Source organism: Mastigoproctus giganteus, chromosome 2, assembly GCF_048544385.1.
Source record: "Mastigoproctus giganteus isolate SK-2022 chromosome 2, ASM4854438v1, whole genome shotgun sequence".
Classification (NCBI taxonomy): Eukaryota; Metazoa; Arthropoda; class Arachnida; order Uropygi; family Thelyphonidae; genus Mastigoproctus; species Mastigoproctus giganteus.
In genome coordinates, this window is record NC_143576.1 from 65,121,254 (window position 1) to 65,138,067 (window position 16,814).

Genomic DNA, 16,814 nt, shown 5'->3' on the forward strand with positions numbered 1-16,814 from the left:
TTATTTTTCTCTGAACATTTTCCATTTGGCATTTACATTTTTCAACGTCAGTTGGTACCACCGAAAAGAGTGTAAAAATGTTATACTAGCCACACTTGATCTTCTCTAACACAAGCTTGACATATATAAATTCTTCATCAGTACAAACAGTGTGTAACAGGAATTGATGGTTTGGTGTATGTTCTCATTGTGAAGCAGCACACACAGCTTTTGAACTTTGAGTTTGACAGTACTGGTTGATTACTACATCAATCAAACAAAGTATTAAAAAAAAAAAAAAAAAAACGAAGTCCATATTTCATTAAAAATCTGCATTGTACAAATCCTCTCAGATAATCAAGTGAGCCTCATACTTTCGGAACCTGTGGACTATAGTAATCACAGTAATTCTATTCTTTATGAAAAAATTAAAGAGGGGTATTTTTTTATTTTGTCAATTTCTGTTTTTAAAGTTGAGCTGTAAAAATGACCAAAAAATCCACATTCCTTAAGAATTGTATTTAAAAAAAAACTTTAATAATATGATATTTAAAGTCTGTATGGTTTGGTAATTAGCAGAAGAAATAAATGAATAAGGAATATTGAAAAATGGCTGCAGTATAAGAGTTTAAAATTAGGAATTGGCTCAATCTCCACATGATGGCTTTTCAAAATGTTATGCACTCTTCAGCTGGTTAATAGGTGGAATTGTTTTATTTATAGAGATGGGATAAACTTGAATAGAAGAGGTGCAAGAATATTTACTGATGGTGTCAAAGAAACCTTAGGATAGTAAGAAAACTTAGTTTGGGGTGATACATGGGCTGATAATTTAATGACAGCCATAAGCAGAGGTAGAATTGATTCTTGTATTGTTTCTATTGTGATGTGCATTAGCATAAAAAGTGGGAGGAAGAGATTACAACGACTGCCTGATGATGGTCCACATGTTTCTAAAATAACTGACAACTCTTCAGATTTATGACAGAGAATCTGTTTTTTTGAGTTAATTTGACTTCCTTCTCTGCCTCATTCTAATATTAGAGTGGTACCAAAGAGTTTTTCCATCTCCTTCTTTTCCCTGAAAATAATAAAACTTTGTTAAAATTGGAATTCTTAAAAAATTCTGTTTAGGTTTTCTTAATTTTATTATACACAATAAACACATGAAAGTAATTTGTTGTAATTGCTCAGTTAGTCATTAGAAAAAGAAAAGAAAAGCAAACTGTTCTGCAGGTTTTCATTTCCCAATGCATTACATACATTAAATGCATGCAATTACATGTAAATGCATGTAATTAAACTCTCTCTCAATTTAGAAAGCAATAAAGATTAATAAAAGAACTTAAAAGTTTGTTAAAAGCTAATATAATTAAATCTTTATTTTTAAAGAAAATAATTCTTTAATTTCAACCTTTTCACCATTTTTTCAACTCCTAACTTGCATTGCCGATGGTCTAGAACAGCGGCTCCCAAACTACTGAGATCTGCGGACCCCTACATATGTATACAGTAGAACTTTGATTGTCTGTCAGGGTACGGGACCAAGACCATGATGGATAATCGAAAAGATGGATAATAGAATATGTACAGGCAATTCCTCATATAACACTACAACATATAACACTTCTATAACACAGTTTCGCTCTAACATGATTGATAAATTGCGGAAATCCTCGCAAAACACAGTACATATATAACACGGTTTCGCTCTAATACGGTTAGAAAATTTTAGCAAACCTTACATAACGGTAGTTTTGAGCTTTTGTGTGGGGGAAAACCCTGCTATTATATTGGAAGTAATTTTTAAACATTTCCACTCTTTTTGAATCCCCGCTAGTCAAAAAAAAATTATTGATAAATCCCTGTATTTTATTTAGTGGGGAAATCCCCATGTTATGTTCTGTGTTATTGAACTTACGCTTGTTGAACTTGTGGAAAAATTATAGATTTCAAAGTTTTATTACTATTGGATAGCATGCCAGGCCATCCAAACGTTAAAGTTATGTTTCTGCCACCACATTTGTACTAGGTTAATACAACTTGTTTCATTCAGCCATTAGATCAAGCCATCATATCCACCTTTAAAACTCATTACAACAGAAAATCATTACAATGGATTTTGGAAAAAATTGATTCCTAATTTATTGAAGTAATGGAGACATGGAAACATGTCTCAGTTGTGGACTGTATCAAAATCATAGCTTTATCACTCGAAGTAAAACTGTCAATGTTAAATGCGTGTGGAAAAATATATGGCCAGCATCAGTTCATTCAGGAAATATGGTTGAACCAGCAGAAAACGCAATTGGTATGATAGTAGAACTTGCTACATCGGTAGGAGGGGAAGGTTTTGATGATATGACTACTGATGCCTTCGTGGGTAGCACAGTTGATAGAATCGCCCTCCTCCCCACACTGGGTGGAAAAGACCCAAGTTTGAATCCCATCGATGATGGGAGGAATTTTTATGGGTCTTTTTCACAACGTTGCTGAGTTAGTTGGGTTTAAGCGAGGGTAGCATGGTTTTTTTCTCCTGTGAACTTGGGTTTTTTGTCCAGAAAATCAGCCTCAGGACACATGCAATTGATAGGCAATATACGCAGAGCAACATGGCCTTCATCGCCGATGCTCCTAAAAAAATAAAATAAAAAAAAGATATGGTTACTAAAGATCAAAAATTACTGGTAGAAAAAGAGGCTGGCTGGCGAAGCAGATTTGGTGGAAATGGCATCATAGATTAACTAAATCAATTCAGAGGATGATAGCGTGGATGAAAATTCTAAACTTCCAAATTTTACACTAAAAAGCATATGGGAAGGCATAAAGTTAGCCGAGTAATTAGATCTTATTTTTTGAATGCAGATTCTTGAATGAAAGGAGCCCAAAGTTCAAAAGGGAGCTTCAAAAATGCTTAGTTCCATATGATGAAATTCACAGAGTTATCAAGCAAACAAAACCAGATTACTGATTTTTTAGAGAGCAGAAGATACATGAAATCTAGAATGGTGTATTTTTGTTAGTTTTTGGAATGTAATCCCTTTTTGTACTACTTCTTAGTTCTGTATGAAATGGTTTTCGAGTTTTGCGTAACTTGGGAATGACTAATAAAATATTGCTACTATATCCCTGATATGCCAAAATTACAAAAACCACATAATATCCTCAGAAGAATGAAGAAAAATAGTTATATATTTTTAATTAGTTCAATTAAAAACTTTATTTGGGGACAGCAGTGAAGTAGCCAGAGTGGCACATAAGAAACGAAAACATAAAAGAAAGAAAAAATGCATGTTATCGTACTGTAAAAACTGATATGCATTTTGTAGCCTACGTTGTTATAGTTGACTTTTGGTGCCGATCGCTTCAGTGCTTCTCGTATCTGTCTTTCTCCTTTATTGTGTTCACCATTACCACTGACAAATCTGAATTCCGTTCGATACCATTTTCGTACATCCTTATTATTTTAATTTTCTGATCCAACTCAATCGCTTTCCTTTTCTTGATAGATTTACTAGTACTGCTGTCACTTATTCTTAGTCGGCACCATGATAACAGTCAAAATTAAATTTTCTGGACAAAACTTCACAGGATTAAGGCGAAAACTCACTATTATCACCCCACGCAAGCTCACATTTTATCAAAGCACATTTCTGGAGGTCACTGCCATAAAGCAATAAAAACAATATGCACTTGCCTGGTTATTGGGCTTTTCTGTTAGTGCAATCCATTATAAATAGGTAGTAAACTTGACCTTATTGCATTTGCGACAATACTGATAGCTGGAATTCTGTGGGTTTTTACGTTATTATGGTGAAATGTGTATCTCCTTCACTGAAATCTTCAGTCATATAAAAAATATATAAATAACATAATGTAAGTCGGCGACTTACTGTATCGAAAAATGTTTGGCAACCTATGTAAAAAAGTATGGAGATAGATAAAAAATGAAAAAAACTTACCATGCACTACTTGCGTGTCCAATATGATGCTTCCCTTTATTTTTTATAGTGATGCGTATGGTTGGTCACCAACATTATAATGGTTCTTTAAAGATTTAACGGATACACCGTTTTCAAACTTTTGAATAATTTCAAGTTTTTGTTTAATCGAAAGCACAATTCTTGCGTTTGCCCATCATTTTCGCAATTTCGAAACAAAAAAAAAAGAAAAAAAAAGTTACCCTAAAAAAAAATTCCGACATCCCTGACATAAATAATGAAACAAAATTTGCCCTTTTGCGGTGCGACAAAACAACAATCGACGATGCACTAAAACAAACTAAACATTTGGTCTCTTTTTTTTTTTTTTTTGAACTGTGGGTGTGAAGACAGCGGGGGTTTGCAGGATAATAGATACACTAATCTCCCAATGATGACTTATAACACTGCTTCTTGTTGCTTATACTTACAAAACATTTGTTTATACCTTTCTATTTATTACTTGAATTTTATATAAGATTTCTGGTTGATCTTTTTTTTTTTTTTTTAAATTTGGAGTCTTGAAGTGTCCTGATCCAATTCCGGTAAATCGAGAGTCTGCTGTACATACATTAGATCAGGTCATCTAACTTGTTTATTTTATTACATAATATATAACCTAATAAAATTTAATTAAACTTTGTAATTATTATTTATTTTTTTATCTGGTCATCAAAAAATCATAGTACAGATATCTACATAGATACCTATTTTTAATATTTTGACTCATATTGGTCTAGTAATGTTATAAGATAATTTAAAATAAAACAATATTACATACATACAACATTGTTCTAATGTCTTTAAAGAAATTTAAAAGAAAATAATATTACATAATTAAAATTTCTTTTCTAAAAAAGTTAATTTGTTTTGTTTCATTACTGCTCAAGCCTTTTGGGAGGCAATGTTACAAATTTTACGCAAAAGTAACACTTGTGTAGTATCTGCTTCTTTTTGTACCTCGAACCACTCACTGCACTTTGACAACAGTTTCAGCTTCATAGTGGCTAATTATCTTTGTTGTTCCATCAGCAGCAGCTTTTTCTTCAGTTTCAGAATCATCTAAAATTATCATCACTCTTTGCACGATTTCATTTTCTAAAATTTTGTATCCGACATCCATTTTGTCCATATCCAGCCAATAATTTACTTCCTCTATCGAAATATTTTTAAAACCAGGAACATTCGAACATAACTGCAAAATTTCAGTTTCTTTTGGAATGGTTTCTGTATCTGTTGAATTTATTTCTGGCCACATCTTATTCCAGCTTCTTTATATTGTTTGAACCGGAACATTATTCCAGGCATCAGCGACATTGAAAATTGCATCTTTTATAGTGTAGCTTTTCCAAAACTCTGTCACATATAATTTATTTTCTGCCGAAACAAGTTTTTGAATGAACATTTTGCAACAACAACATTTCATACTCTCAATCACGCCTTGGTCCATTGATTGAATGAGAGATGTCGTGTTTGCTGGCAGAAAGTGGCATGATATTTTGCCATCATCGCTTTTTAAATCACGCATGTATAGGATGAGTAGATGCATTGTGCATCAGTAGCATTGCATATTGTGGTAAACCTTTTGATGCCAAATGTGATCTTACACATGGTACAAATATTTTATGAAACCAATCATGAAATATATCTTGGCTCGTACAAACGTTTTGTGAGAAATACTTTGAATAAGTAATGCTTTACCAGTGAAGACTAATGTTACTTATTCTCGGCAGGTACCACCACTCAGACGGCACCGTTTCAAAGCTTGTTGGCTTGCTTATCGGTGGGTAGGCAGGTATCCTGTTCTTGCAATAGTGACAACCCAGTTATGAAGTACAACTCCACAATATGAGAGATACTTGATGGTGTGCGTGGTTTAATCTAACCGACCGGGCTAGCTGAGCGGGTAAAGTACCTGCCCGGTAACCCAAAGGTCGCGGGTTCGATTCCCGCCTCGGGCTTGGATCAAAGTACTGCAAAAACCTTGGGAGGTGCAATATGGCCACAGAAGCCGATGCGCCAACAACTACCAAATCAAAATCAAAAATCAAAAATCGGTTTAATCTAAAAATATTTCTTGGCTAAATGTCTAAGAGTATGAAAGAGTTAGGTTATGCGTGGGTATTGTACTTACATCATTAGCATTAATAAAGGCATATGATGCAAGAATGACACCTTTTTTCAAGAAAAGGGGACATGGAAGAGCCCATGTGGATTAACAACTAATGAAATCGACTTCATCCTCACTAACAGAAGATATATTGTGAATGATGTTACCATCCTAAACAAGGTAAATGTTGGAAGTGATCACAGAATGGTAAGATGAACACTTGATATAGATGTAAGAAAGAAAAAAGAAAAAACTGACTCGAATAAACAATACAAAGGTTTTTGAGATAACAGAAGATGATGAGAAAACGCAGTATGTATTGGAACTTAAGAACAAGTTTGAGCTTTTGAAAGCCTTTCAGGACAAATATATACGAGGAATACAGCAATTTTCTGAAAAGAAATCCAAAGAAGAAAAAATTAGGGTCAAGAAACACTTGTCATGATAAACCGATGATGACAAATGAAGAGCAAGATAAACACTGACAAGGAGAAAATTTGAGTATACTGAGTTAAGCAAAGGCATTAGAAAGAGACTCGGAGAGGACATAAGAAGATTTAACACAAGAAAAATAGAACGAGCATTAAGGGAAAACAAAGGATTTAAATCTACAGCCATTAGCAGTATTACAGAAAGACAAATGATAATGAAACTGAAGAAAGCAATGGTATATTTATAAATAGCAAAGAAGGCATAATTCAAATAGCAGAAGACTACTATAAAGAATTATATAAGGAGTGAGGAAATGATGCAAGCAGTGGGGAAGATGGATCACAAATTAGCAACATATACGGCATACCTGATATCCTTCCTGATGAGGTAGAACATGCAATGAAGAAAATGAAGGATCAAAAAGCCCCAGGTGAAGATGAAGTTACAGTAGAGTTGTTAAAATTAGGAGGAAGAGTAATGACACAGAAACTGGCAAGACTCTTCACAAAATATATTAGGTAAGGCATGATACCTAAGGAGTGGAATAATGCAATCATAATTTTGCTGCATGAGAAAGCAGATAAATCAGAAATTGGAAATTATAGACCAATTAGCCCACATCTACAAGTTGTTCACAAGGGTCATTACTAACAGATTAGAAAGAATACTTTATGAGAATCAACTGAAAGAGCACGCTGACTTTAGTACAGGATTCTGAACTATGGATCACCTTGACGTAATATCACAGCTAATGGAGAAAGCAAATGAATTTAAAATGCCATTATGCTTGGCATTTGTGGATTATGAAAAGGCATTTGACTCAATACAGCATAAGACAATGTTTCGGGCACTGGAAAGACAAGGCATAGACATACATTATGATTTTGAAGAAAATATATGAACTACCTCCTTTATTAGACTAGACAAACACAGTAGCAAATTTAAAATTGAGAAAGGAGTTCGACAAGGAAACAATACCTCTGAAGTTGTGTACTGCTGCCCTTGAAGAAGCCTTCAGAAGATTGGATTGGTCGCAGAAAGGAATCGATGTGAATGGAGAGTTGCTAAACCATTTACAATTTGCAGATGACATTGTGATCATAAGCCACAATCCCAAAGAATTAAGAGGAAAATCGTAATCATTTATGCAGAGTTAGTAAGGATTTCGGACTAAAGATGAATATGGGTAAAACAAAAGTAATGATGAACAAGTATAACACGGAAAGGGATATAATCATTGGTGGAGTAGTAATTGAAAAGGTGGATTCATATACTTATCTGGGGTAAGTCATTAGCTGTAATAATGATAAATGGCTTGAAGTCAGTAGAAGAATAAATTTTGGACGGATAGCATTCAGAAAATATAGTTACATACATGCTGAGGAGTAATATCCCAATTTGTCTGAATCGTTAAAATAATGAACCAGTGTATACTGCCCACTATGACTTATGGAAGTAAAACTTGGGCACTCACCAAAAGAATGGAAGAGAAGCTGAAAACTACACAGTGAAGAATGGAACGAATTATATTAGGAATCAGACTGTGAGATAAGAAAAACACATGGATTAGGCAGCAAAGATAAACAAATTATTTGCCATTGGGGAAGTCTTTGTGTGTGCATGATATAAGGAATGTAAGGAAATCAGGCGACAACTCAGCGTTGTTATGGGCCTATATGAGAGCTTGAAGGACAAGGTGGATGCCCTCAAAGGTTCTAAATTGAGGGGCCCATCAAGCTCTCAGCTGCCCACATCAATGCCACAGCTTGCACTTGATCATCACACAACACAGCGGCAACCTCCAAGGCAGAATGTGCTGGTCCCACAGGAACTAGTAATTGTTGGTGACTCTATTGTCAGGGAAACGGGGAACATGGTATGTAAAAAGGATAGGTGGAACAGGACCAGGGTATGTCTGCAAGGGGCAAAAGTTGAGGACGTTGTAGAGCGAATATCATCCTTTAAGGACACAAAATGTGATATTGTTGTACATGTTGACACTAATGATATTAAGAGTAGAAGACCGGCGGAATTACTTAACAACTACAGGTCACTGTTGAAAAAAAGCCGTGAATTAGGGTTGAATTTGAAAGTGTCTGCAATTCTGCCCAGACACGATAGGAGGGAGTATATGATGAGAGCCTTATCAATCAATTCGGCCCTGCAAAGATTGTGCAAGGCTCAAGGGGTAAAATTTTTTTCGGCCTGGTCTGTACTTGTTAACAGGGGAGACTGCTTTTACAGGGATGGGATACACTTAAATAGAAAGGGTGCAAGAATATTTGCTGATCCTATCGAGGCAGTGTTAGGTGGGTCAGAAAACTGCTAGCTTGGGGGAGATTCAAAGGCTAATAGATTAACAGTAGCCACTGGCAGAGGTGAAAGTGATTCTTGCACTGCTTCTATTGGAATGAGCAGCACCCTGGTGAACAAGATGCAGGATATTTCAGAGACTGCTGGCAGTCATTGCAGTACAAGTAAACACATGGGTTGTGTTAGGGTAGCTAAGAATAGGAACAGGTCGTTGTATACTTGCATGTACACCAATGCTAGAAGTTTGGTAAATAAATTTGATGAATTTGAGGTATTGCTCAAAACATCAAAGGCATATATTGTTGGGATATCAGAGATGTGGTGTCACACAGATATAAGGAATGCAGAACTGGAATTTCGGGAGTACAATGTGTATAGACCGGATAGGAAGGGAGGAGGAGTTATGCTATTAGTTAAGAAATACACAAAATCCAAGGAAGTCAAGCCATTTGACATCGCTGGACAGTGCAGTGTCGAGTCAGTTGGTGTGACATTAGCATTGGGAGATCAAAATTCAGAGGAGATTTGGATGTGCTATAGGCCTAATGATTCTGATGATTATGATAAGAAATTGTACAGGGAAATAGAGTGGGCCAGTAAATCAGAGTGTTTTATAATGGGGGATTTTAATTTCTCAGATATTGACTTGAATTTCTGGGTTGATCACTCACACACTAGCAAGGCTTTTGTGGATTTATTGGATGATTGTTTTCTACGTCAGCATGTTTGAGAGGCAACTAGAGGGAGTAAAATTCTTGATCTGATTATCAGTGGTGATTCTTCATGCATTAAGAATCTGCAGATAACGGAACCACTAGGTGACAGTGATCACAGTGTGCTGAAGTGGGATTTACTCAAAGAGGTAACTACCATCAGGGATAAAGGAAAGGGTTTTTACTTTCGTAAAGGCGACTACAATGATCTGAGACAGTATTTAAATTCTATACAGTGGGACCAACTGATGATGTTACCAACAGCAAATTCAAAACAGGAAGCATTCAAAGAATTTATCTTGGAAGCTACTAGGCTTTACATATCAACTAAGAAATATTGTTCAAGGTTTAGGCCTAAATGGATGTCAGATGAACTAATGAGACATATGGCAGAGAAGAAAAATGCATGGGATACATATAAATTAATGACATGGAAGCCTATGATAGATATAAGCTGGTCTGTAACCAAGTCACAAAGGAGATTAGGCAGGAAAAGGAAGACTATGAGAAATCCTTGGCAAAGGTGCAAAGAAAAACAGAAAAGAGTTCTTTTCCTATGTAAACTCTAGAAGGAAAGGGATGAATCAGATTGGTCCACTGGATATTGATGGTTCAACTGTTGGTGATCCTGCTGAGGTGGCTAACAAACTAAACGAGTATTTTGCATCTACATTCACACATGAGGAGTTATTCAGGAGGGGAATGCCAGAGGTGAAGTAAACTCTGGCAGTGAGTTAGCTGATTTTGTAATAACTAAGAGCAAAGTGGAGGAGTAATTGTTGAGGATAAACACAAAAAAGGCACCCAGGGTGGATGGGATCTATCCAGTTATATTAAAGGAGGCAGCAAATGAAGTAAGCACACCCTTAGCCATAATTGAGAGCTTCTTTGGACTCAGGGGAGGTACCCATAGACTGGAGATGTGCAAATATGACCTCAATTCACAAAGGAGGATCAAAGGCTGACACAAGTAATTATAGAGCTGTGAGTTTAACTTCTGTTTCAGGAACATTAGTGGTGGCAATTTTTAAAGAAGCACTGCAGGATCATCTAGACAAGACTTCAGTTATAGCTCGGACACAGCATGGTTTTGTTAAGGGAAAGTCTTGGCTGACCAATTTGATTGGATACTATGATGCAGTCACAAAAGAACTGGATGCAGGGAATAACTTTGATATTATATATTTGGATCTTAGAAAGGCTTTTGATACTGTTGCACATGGAAGACTGCTGCACAAATTGGAGCAGTGTGGCATTGGAGGCAAATTGCTGCTATGGATAAAGGGATGGTTGAGGGGGAGAAGACAGAGTGATGATCAATGGACACTGCTCATCGTGGACTAATGTTATTAGTGGAGTCCCTCGTGTTCAGTGTCGGGTCTATTGTTGTTTGCTGTATTTATAAATGATATTGATGTTGGTATATCATGCTTAATGTCCAAGTTTGCAGACGATACAAAGGTTGGCAGGGTTGTTAAGGACACTACTGACGCTATGCTGCTGCTGCTGCAACAGGATCCGGAAAGATTGAGCAGATGGGCTGATAGGTGGCAAATGAAGTTTAACATTGACAAATGTTAAACTACATATGGGAAACAGTAACCCCAGGGCAACATATCACTCTGTGGTACTACACTGACAGTGGTAGAGAATGAAAAGTCGCTGGGGGTAATTGTGCAGGCAGATATGAAGTTTTCTGAGCAGTGTAGAAGGGCTGCAAGAGTAACTCATGGTGTCTTGTCAGTGATATACAGGAATTTTTTTAGCAGGGATAAGGAGGTGATTATTACCTTGTATAAGGCAATGGTCAGGCCACACCTTGAGTACTGTATACAGGTTTGGAGGCCTCATTTCAAGAATGATGTATAGCTGCTGGAACAAGTACAGAAAAGTGCAACAAGATTAGTGAATGGAACAAAGGGTTGCTCTTATGAAGAAAGACTTAAGTTTTGCAAATTACAGTGTCTGGAGACTAGGCACCGGTGAGGTGATCTGATAGAGGTGCATAAAGCCTTGAATGGTTTGAGCATGCTCAATGCTGATGGAATTCTTCCTCTTGCTCAGAATAATCACTTGAGAGGGCACAAATTCAAATCGAGGAAAGACAGATGTAGGATAGATGTGCGGAAATTTGCCTTTAGCCAGCGGGTAGTTGGTTGGTGGAACAGACTTCCATCCCTTGTGGTGGAAGTTGATAGCCTAAATAAATTTAAGGCTCAGCTGGACAGGTATTTCGGACGAACAGAGGGGTGAAATGGGAGTGGGGTTTTTTTTTTTTTTTTTTTGGCTGATGCTGCATAACTTGCTTTCTTACATCATATGCCTCTCTACTAATGCTAAACATTATTAGCCTATGATGTCTTCAGCAGCACCTCAATTTCATCAAATTTATTTACTATACTCCTAGCACCTGTTCTTACTCTTAGTTACCATAACACAGCTCATGTATTTACTTGTTCCATGATGATTCTCAGTAATCCTTGAAATCCCAATACTTCACTTTCCACGCTGCTGCCCATTTTAATAGAAGCAGTGCAAGAATCAATTCCACCTCTGCGTGAGGCTACTGTTAATATTTTAGTCTGTGAATCCCCCTCAAGCTAGTAGTTTTCTGACCCACCTAACACTGCCTCGATAGCATCAGCAAATATTCTTGCACCCATTCTATTCAAGTGTATCCCATACTTGTAGTAATAATCTCTCCTGTTAACAAGCATAGACCAGGCTGAGAAAAATTATACCCCATGAGCACAGTCTCTCCAGGGCCAAATTGATTGACAAGCTTCCATTATATACTCCCTCCTATGGTGTCTGGGCAGATATTATCGATTTTTTTTTTTATTGTGCACACAATGTTTTTCTTTAATTTAAATTTTATGTGCTTATAGCCTATCGATTATCCCATAATAGCTGGCAATTATTTACTATACTCCTAGCATTGGTGTACATGTAATTATACAGCACCTGTTCTTACTCTTAGTTACCATAACACAGCTCATGTATTTACTCGTTCCATGATGACTCTCAGTAATCCTTGAAATCTCCATACTTTGCTTATTTATTTTGGTATTTAAATAAATGATAAATGCGGTAATTGTTTTTTTATGTTCATCTTTGCAGATTATGCTTTGATATTTGATTAAAATTGCAGTTATGTGAATTAAAATGTTCCATTTCATTAAATATGAATGAAAACACACACACACACACACACACACGCACGCACGCACGCACGCACGCACGTGGGCTACAATAAACTGGCATCTGTATGGTTTTTACAGAGTTTGGTGGTGCCTTACATAATACAAAAATGCTAGTGTATTTGGAAAATAATTTTTTCAATTTTTACCCTATTACTTCTGATTGTCACCTACATTATTTTCATATGATTTATTCTTAAAAGATATCAAAGAGGCCATTCTCACTTTTTTTTTTGTAATTCATTGATTATTGGTTTCTCTTTCAGAGGTTCGACCGTTGTTATTTTTTACTTCAAAGTTTAATTGCTGGAGTTTCAGAAAAAGATGCCCATGATGCATTAAATTCTAATGTAAGTATAATCCTCTTTTAGTAATTCCATTCTCATAATAGTTGGCAACCACCAAATATTTAGAATATTTAGAAAGCAAATGTATAGGTATCTCTCACAGACTACCAGGAATAAGGAACTGATGGTGATTGGAATGATAAATACATGAAGCAATTTGAAGAGAAGTTTTATGTTCTTGGTAGATCGAAAAATGCAGAAATTAAATTTTTAATCAATTAATAGCAACTCTATGTGTTGTTAAGTGTATAAAAATACTCTGAGTGTGTAACTAGCTAATAATCAAAAAAAAAAAAAAAAAAACTATACTGACAAATGCAATGTTAATTTAGGGGCATAAATTAAATCGAGAGGGGATAATTGTAGGATAAACAACTGAAAGTTTTCCTTTAATCAAAATGTGATTGACAGTTAGAATTGACTTCCAGCTACTTTTGTGGATGTTGAAGTTTTTCTGAATTATAAGATAAATACTTGAAAAAGTGAATGAAGTGAGTAAAAGTGATATACATGTGACCCCCGCTTTATGCTGATAATTCGTTCCTGAAAAACTAAGTGAGCGCTAAGTGAATCCACGCTAAGCGAGCGCCGCATTCCCATAAGGTAACGTATGTATTTGTGAGTTGCGGTCGGTGCCATAGGATATTCCCTAATCAATAATAAACAGTAGTGAAAAGATGCACAAATCTCGTTCAAAATATTTAATATTCAAATATTTGTACATATAAAATATTCTGCATTACCTACTTATATAATTATGTGGCAACTACTTCGAAAATTTTGAAGTCCTGCTTCATCCAACAATGTCCCAATCAAGGTCATTTTTGGTCTACCGCTAGGGCATTTTTCCCCCACAGCCCCCTCCATTGCATCCAGAAGCAAACCACCATGTTCAATCACGTGACCCACCTATTTGAGTCTAGTTGATCTTATTCTACCTAGAATTTTCCTTTGTTCTTGGACACATCTTAATACTTCTGGATGACAGTACAGTTTTCACAGAGGCAAATCGATGAGAGATGTTATTGGAACACTGAGAGTGTTGGGTGAGACACGACACTTTTTCAGTCCATTTAATTTTTTCCATTCTGCGCCAGCACCACATCTCCTAGGTCACAAGTCTCTTTTTGTCTCTGTTAGAATCCATGTCTCTGCTGCATATAGTGCCACTGACCAAATATGTCTTTATTATCATCTTCCTAATTTCCTGTGACATCATCTTCTGTGTAATAATCAACTACAGCTTATTCTTGTAAGCTTGCTTTGCATTGCAATTTTGAATTGAATCTCAGTTTGACATGAAATGTCCTGTGCAAATAACTACCTTATATATCTAAAGTGTTCTACCTGTTCTATTCTTACTCCATCGATCTCAATTCGGAAGGGAATTAACTTTTTATCAATCATCATTGTCTTTGTTTTCATCACATTTATCTTCATTCTGTACTTCAGTGCTCTCTTATTTAGTCTTCTGATCATTTTTTTTTTTTTTTTTTTTTTGCAGCTTAACAGGGCAACCTGCTAGTATTGCCTGATTGTCTGCAGACTTAATATCCTGTACGTACTTTTCACCTATTTTAACCCCCCACTTCTTATTCCCAAGTGCCTCCTTTATTATCACTTCGGCAAAAGCATTGAACAAACCAGGTGAAAGTAAGAACCCTTGTCTTACTCCCTTTTTAACTTTAGCTTTTTCTGCCAGTTCTCCCCTCACTCTTATCACCACATTTTGTCTTCTATATAAATCATAGATCAGTCCAATAATTTTCTCAAGCAATGGGAACAGTTCTCTCCAGATTACTCTATCAAATATGATAATGGACCCAACACTGAGCCCTCAGGGCGCATTGTTGGGTCCATTATTGTTTTCTGTATTCATAAATGATATTGATGATGGTATATCAAGCTTAATGTCGAAGTTTGCAGACGATACAAAGGTAGGCAGGGTTGTGAAGGACACTACTGACACTATGCTACTGCAACAGGATCTGGAAAGGTTGAGCAGATGGGCTGAAAGGTGGCAAATGAGGTTTAACATTGACAAATGTTAAGTACTACACATGGGAAACAGCAACCCCAGAGCAACGTATCAACTCTGTGGTACTACACTGACAGTGGTAGAGAATGAAAGGGACCTGGGGGTGGTTGTGCAGGCAGATATGAGGTTCTCTGAGCAGTGCAGATGAGCTGCAAGAGTAGCTCATGGTGTATTGTCAATGATATATAGGAATTTTTCTAGCAGGGATAAGGAGGTGATTATTCCCTTGTATAAGGCAATGGTCAGGCCACACCTAGAGTACTGTATACAGGTCTGGAAGCCTCATTTCAAGAAGGATGTAGAGCTGCTGGAACGAGTACAGAGAAGGGCAACAAGATTAGTGAATGGAACAAAGGGGTGCTCTTACGAAGAAAGGCTTAAGTTTTGCAAATTACAGTGTCTGGAGACTAGGCACCAGCGAGGTGATCTGATAGAGGTGTATAAAGCCTTGAATGGTTTGAGCATGCTCAATGCTGATGGGATTCTTCCTCCGCACTCAGAATAATCACCTGAGAGGGCATAAATTCAAATTGAGGAAAGACAGATGTAGGATAGACGTGCGGAAATTTGCCTTTAGCCAGCGGGTGGTTGGTTGGTGGAACAGACTTCCATCCCTTGTCGTGGAAGTTGATAGCCTAAATAAGTTTAAGGCTCAGCTGGACTGGTATTTTGAATGAACAGAGGGGTGAAGTGGAAGTGGTTTTTTTTTTTTTTTTTTTTGGCTGATGCTGCATAAGCTTGCTTTCTTGCATCAAATGCCTCTACTAATGCTAAATGCCTTCTTGTAATCCACAAAACACACACAGAGGTTTCTTCCCATATTATACATTTTCTCACCCAACACTCTCAGTATTCCAATAGCATCTCTCATCGATTTGCCTCTGTGAAAACTGCACTGTCATCCAGAAATTGTTCATTATGACTCTCCATATGAACTTTGATGACTTTTAGCAGAATCTTGGATGCATGTGTAATAAGACTTATAGTTCTGTAGGCTTGGCATACTGTTGGTGTCATCTTCTTGGGTATGGGAATTATGATTGATGTGCAGAATTCCTCGGACCATCGCTCATCCCTGTATATTATCTTTATCAATTCAAATGAGGCTTTCTTCAGATTTTCTCCACTGTATTTTAAAAGCTCTGCAGGTATGTTGTCAATTTCTGGAGCTTTGTTATTACTAAGGGACTTTAAGGCTGTGTTGAATTCATCTTTAGATATTTCTTCCTCCATGTTTTCTTGTTCTTCTAGTGCTTTATTCCACCATGAGTACATGCTTGAATCATCATAAAGTTCGTCAACATATCTCCTCCATCTTTCCCTTTGTTCTTCAAAGTTCAGTACTGTCATTCCCTTTTCATCGTGCATTGTTCTTGTTTGGATTCCGTTGGTCTTTTTTCGTTAATTCTCTGATTTTTCTATTCACCAAGTCCACCCTACCTCGTTGTTCGTGCATTTCATTCTCTTGACAGTTCTCTGCCCACTACTGTTCTAGCCGACCGGGCTAGCCGAGTGGGTAAAGTACCTGCCCGGCAACCCAAAGGTCGCGGGTTCGATTCCCGCCTCGGGCTTGGATCAAAGTACTGCAAAAACCTTGGGAGGTGCAATATGGCCACAGAAGCCGATGCGCCAACAACTACCAAATCAAAAAAAAAAAAAAAAAAAAAACTACTGTTCTTTAGCCTTCCTACATTCCTTATCA

The 16,814-nt window shown here is 36.7% G+C and overlaps 1 protein-coding gene across 2 annotated transcripts in view; it reads left to right on the plus strand.

Annotated features, from left to right (window-relative positions):
- The window catches only part of IntS3 (integrator complex subunit 3), a 1,056,838-nt gene that overhangs the window by 29,479 nt on the left and 1,010,545 nt on the right, over positions 1 to 16,814 (plus strand). For both annotated transcript variants that reach the window (XM_090368499.1, XM_090368500.1), the window contains exon 2: positions 12,994 to 13,077. In XM_090368499.1, the coding sequence (XP_090224625.1) occupies positions 12,994 to 13,077 (84 nt within the window). The remainder of the gene's footprint in view (positions 1 to 12,993; positions 13,078 to 16,814) is intronic.